This window comes from Vigna radiata, unplaced genomic scaffold, assembly GCF_000741045.1.
Source record: "Vigna radiata var. radiata cultivar VC1973A unplaced genomic scaffold, Vradiata_ver6 scaffold_174, whole genome shotgun sequence".
NCBI lineage: Eukaryota > Viridiplantae > Streptophyta > Magnoliopsida > Fabales > Fabaceae > Vigna > Vigna radiata.
Window position 1 is genome coordinate 903,734 of NW_014542550.1, and position 4,724 is coordinate 908,457.

The 4,724-nt window shown below is 36.7% G+C and overlaps 2 protein-coding genes across 2 annotated transcripts in view; both read right to left on the reverse strand.

Moving 5' to 3' along the window:
* The window catches only part of LOC106780237 (zinc finger CCCH domain-containing protein 15 homolog), an 11,967-nt gene extending 8,206 nt beyond the window's left edge, over positions 1–3,761 (reverse strand). The window contains exon 1 of the mRNA XM_014668503.2: positions 3,597–3,761. Within this exon, the coding sequence (XP_014523989.1) occupies positions 3,597–3,692 (96 nt within the window). The 5' untranslated portion in view covers positions 3,693–3,761. The remainder of the gene's footprint in view (positions 1–3,596) is intronic.
* Positions 35–3,587, reverse strand: LOC111240898. The gene is made up of 2 exons (XM_022776910.1): positions 922–3,587; positions 35–686 (listed from the first exon to the last, which is right to left on the reverse strand). Exon 1 carries the CDS (start codon positions 1,766–1,768, stop codon positions 1,136–1,138), a length of 633 nt encoding a protein of 210 aa, XP_022632631.1. The 5' UTR covers positions 1,769–3,587; the 3' UTR covers positions 35–686; positions 922–1,135.
* Positions 3,762–4,724: the final 963 nt, after the last annotated feature.

The window sequence follows — 4,724 nt, forward strand, 5'->3', positions numbered from 1 at the left end:
TTCTCCTATTACAAACAAGAATTACAATTTGCAGCATCATCAAAACTTGTCTTCAGGTTTTACCAATACTCCTTTATTGGTAACATCAATAAGGTGTCTATTCTTGCGCTCAGCCACCCCATTTTGTTGAGGAGTATAAGCACATGAGGTCTGGTGAAGAATGTCTTGAGAAGCCATAAGATGTTTAAACGGTTGAGAAAGGTATTCATGGCCATTATCACTGCGTAAAGTTTGGATAGAAACCCCAAACTGTGTTTTTATTTCATTGAAAAATGATTGGAAAATAGAAAACAACTCAGAACGATTTTTCATTAAAAAAAACCAAGTACATCTGGAATAGTCATCAATAAACGTAACAAAATATTGAAATCCTAAAGTGGACTTAACACGACTAAGTCCCCAAATATCATAATGAACTAATGAAAAAGGGGACGACGCTCGTTGTGAAACACTACGAGGAAAGGAACTACGAGTATGCTTTCCTAACTGACAAGACTCACACGACAAACTTGATAACTTCGACAAACTCGGAACAAGTTGTTGCAGTTTGGCAAACTGGGATGACCTAACTAAGCATGAAGAAGGGATGGTGACTCCATGATTACGCCAGCATGTGGAGAAGGGCGGAGAAGATATAGGCCATGAGACTCACATCCTGTGTCAATCATGTGTTTCGAACTCCGGTCCTGCAAACAAACAGAATCTTTGGTAAATGAAATAACACAATTAAGGGAACAAGTTAGACGACTTATGGACAATAAGTTGAAGGAAGACCCAGGGACATAAAGTACATGATCAATGGATATGGACGGAAAAATATGAATAGTACCAATACCATGAGATGAGACTTAGACCCATCAGCCATTGTGACCGAGGGTAAATTATCCGGACATGACAAGGAAGAAAACAAGGACTTGTTACCAATTATATGATCGGTGGCGCCTGAGTCAAGGACCCAAGATCTGAGGGAGAGAGTCAGACCAACAAAAGGTGTACTTGTGCATGCAACAGATGCAGATGTAGTGGAACTAGAGTGCTGACGATCCTCATACCATCTAAGAAATTCGTTGAAGAGTGCAGGGTTGTCTACAGTATTTGATGAAGTAGGATGGTCTACAGACGGTGATTGGGGAGGTCAAGGAGGTGGATCAGAATTAGCCATTGCTACAGATCGAGGAGGGCATCCATGAAGTGCATAACATCTATCAATTCTATGGCCTAGCTTGCCACAGTGGTCACATTTTGGTCGTCCTCTACTTGGCTTGCGGGACTGACTTCGATCATCACGTTGGGCAGCCATAACTGAGGAATCATCAATATGAGGGGATGTCTCAATCATTGGCTTGCTCAGAATACGCAAAAGAGCAGAACAAGTAGAAGTGAAGTTGGGTATGACAGGAGAACCCAAAATCTGATCACGGACATGGGAGGAATCATCAAAGAGTCCGTATAATGCCAACAGCATGAAGAACTTTGATTGTTGTTCCAGTTCTTCAGCAAGAGTGGAAGCAGGAGGTAATAGTTCATTAAAATCATGAAGGAGGGCATGAACCTTACCCAAATATTCTGCCATGGGACCAGGATTGCGCAGACCAATAACAGTGAATAGGTCCTGACAAACACCATAAAGACGCTGGGTGTCATTCGTGTATAATAGCTTCGCTTGTGCCCATACTTCTAAACATGTTTCATATGATCGAAACATTTGTTTCAGAGAAGAGTGAATGGTGGACTTTATGACGATGCATAATTGGGCATCAATTTTCATCCAGTGGGAAGTGTCCTCTGTGGTAGCACTAGCCACATTTTTAGTAAGATGATCTACATACCCCTGACTCTTCAACCAAAGTTTGATGTCGGACGCCCATGTTGCATAATTTGTGCTATCTAACTTGTCAATGGACAAGTTTACATTCACATAATTAGTGTATATTGGGGAATTAGAGGCACCAGCAGAAGAAGATGAGGCACTAGCAGAGGTGTTTGTAGACGCAGAAGACGCCTTGGAGAGGGAGAAACCCTAAAAGTCCAACGTGCTCCGATTGATGCAACGACCACAAATCCGAAAAAAGGGCGAGGAGGCGATCACGGCGGTGCTGGTCGGCGGCGGAACGCTCCGGCGCCGCGTAGGAACACGCGGCGGGAAGCGATGGATCTGCGACTTTGGCGGCGGCGCGTGGGTGCTCCGATCACCGCGATCTTTGGACGATGGTGGTCACCCGGCCGAGACGATCCGGATGGAGTGGTCGCCGGTCGATTCTGGAACTCTGGCGACGGCGACGACAGCGGCGATGGCAGCGGCTGCGGCAGTAGTGAGTACCGGAGACCGTGGAAGAGGCTTGGAATAGAACCTAAGCTCTAGATACCATGTGAAATAGTGAAGAGATGAAGAGAAATCTCCCTTGTGTGTCTTTGCATACACATATGGTACTGTATTTATAATAATAAGAATGTGGGCTAAGCCCAAATACAAATGAATATGCAAAAATAACATAATAACCATAGGGTGTATGTTTCCCTAATTAACATAAACACAACTTAATATCTAATAGTTTCCAGTAAAGAAACCTAATCAAGAACACCCTACTCCTCACGAAACAAGAAAGAAAAAACAGAAAAGAAAGAATCTGAATACGTATTATTCAACAAAGAATCGTCTGTACACCACAGAAACAAAGGGCTTAACCCCTTCCTCAGGACTATGCCTGTTAACAATTCAACTGTCAAAAGTCCCCTTCTAATTAACTCCCCCCACTATTTATACACTTCTATTCCCTCCCCTACTAACTGTAATAGATAGTTAGTCCATTATTGTTAATTGACTATCTTCCTTCTCTCGTAAACTTTCCATCTCTTTTCATTCCCATCACCAAGAAACTACGTATAGTTGTTAACAAAAATATATAACAGGTGGAAACTTTTGGATAGACAACAGCACAGTGTAGCACGAAAAGCACTACTGCGAAGTAAAGGTGGTGTGTTTTGAATAATTAATTTAATTAATTTGATTTCAATAAAAATAAATAGGATTTGAATAATTAATTTGATTTCAATAAAAAAAAAAAATAAGTGGATTGGTGAACCAATCCGGCTCACCACAAATTCAACCCGAGTGAGCCGGATTCAGTATGTGTTTATCTTCCCTACCATTGTTATCAGAGCGCAAATCCATAAGAGGTTGATCCTCAGTATCAAAATCTTACAATTATGGAGACGAGTGTGCTGACCCTCCGTACACTTGGTTCCTTCGTCTTTCTATTTTCTTCTCAGGCACTTTTTCAAATGCGACCATTTAGTTTAAAAACACTATGTGCAACCTTCTACATTTCTACTCTTAAGGGATACAGGAACTACACTACTAAAATAATCACATGTAATCAAGGAATCCATCAGGAACACAACATGGTCAAACACATCTAATCAAGGAATCCACTACAGGATTAAATTAAATGATTGGATAGAAATTATAAGATACCCTAATTTCGAATTTCCTAGTGAAGTTAAAATAATTTCAAAATAAAATAACGGATCCAATAAAGAGAGAAAGAAAGAAAAACCCTAATTACGGAATTGGGAAAAGTGAGAGATGAAGAGACCTTTTGGCGTTTCCATGAAAGGAACTGTTCCTGTGTGAGAGTAGTCTTTGGCCTCTCTTTTGTGAATTTTTCCTGCGACTCAATTTCAGCTCCCATCGTTGTTTTGCCGTTAAGACCTTCAGATTCTTTTCAGAAAACTACGACAAGGTGCATCCCTTAACTAGTTCCTACAATTATAATAATTATATTACAAAATTACAATTTTCATCTTCAAACTTTCATTTACTATTTCGGTTTTTTATATTAAAAAACTCATATTTTTAATTTAGTTTTCATTCAATCGATAAATCTAACACATTCACTTTTTTGGAAAATATATTCACTTAAAATGTTATTAAAATTTAATTTAATTCATTAAACTGAAAAATAAATATTTTTTTGAAACTCAATCTAAATTGTTAACATTTTAATAAACGAATACTGTAATTTAACTTAAAATATAGTATAAAAATATGTTTGACTTAATGTTTAGGGATATAAATTACGGTTATGATAACAATAGATCTGTAGGGATAATGCACTATCAGTCTCCTTTAAAAACATTTTTATATATTTGCTCCTAACGTTATCTGCTCCATAGATATTTATATATTTTAATTTTTAAAAGTTGAAAATATTTTTTAAAAAGAATAAATCTTTAAAATTTAAACTCAGATAATAGAATTATTGTTTAGTATAATTTAAATTAAATTATTCAATAAAATACTAATGTAAATAAAATTAGTCTTTTAAAAGTAAATTCAAATAAGATGTGTTAAAATATAAATTAAAAATCAATTAATCACTTTTACAAAATTATATATATATATATATATATATATATATATATATATATATATATATATATATATATATATATATTATGAAGTCAAATTATAAACTATCACTAGTAGAAAAATAGCTTTTTATGACGGGTAAAATTGACTTATTATGACGGATAACTTGGCGTTATAGTTCTGGGTGTTATAATAAGTCTGTGCATTTTATGACGGACAGAAAAGTCCATCATAATAGGTCCAGTGTATTATGACGGACTTCCTGTTACCTATCATAATAGGTCTAGTGTATTATAATAATATATTGAACATATTATAACGTAGTTTCTAAAATACGTTATAATATATTAAA

Excerpts from the sequence above, each read along its gene's own strand:
- LOC111240898 (XM_022776910.1), bottom strand. The coding sequence starts at position 1,768 with ATGAAAATTGATGCCCAATTATGCATCGTCATAAAGTCCACCATTCAC.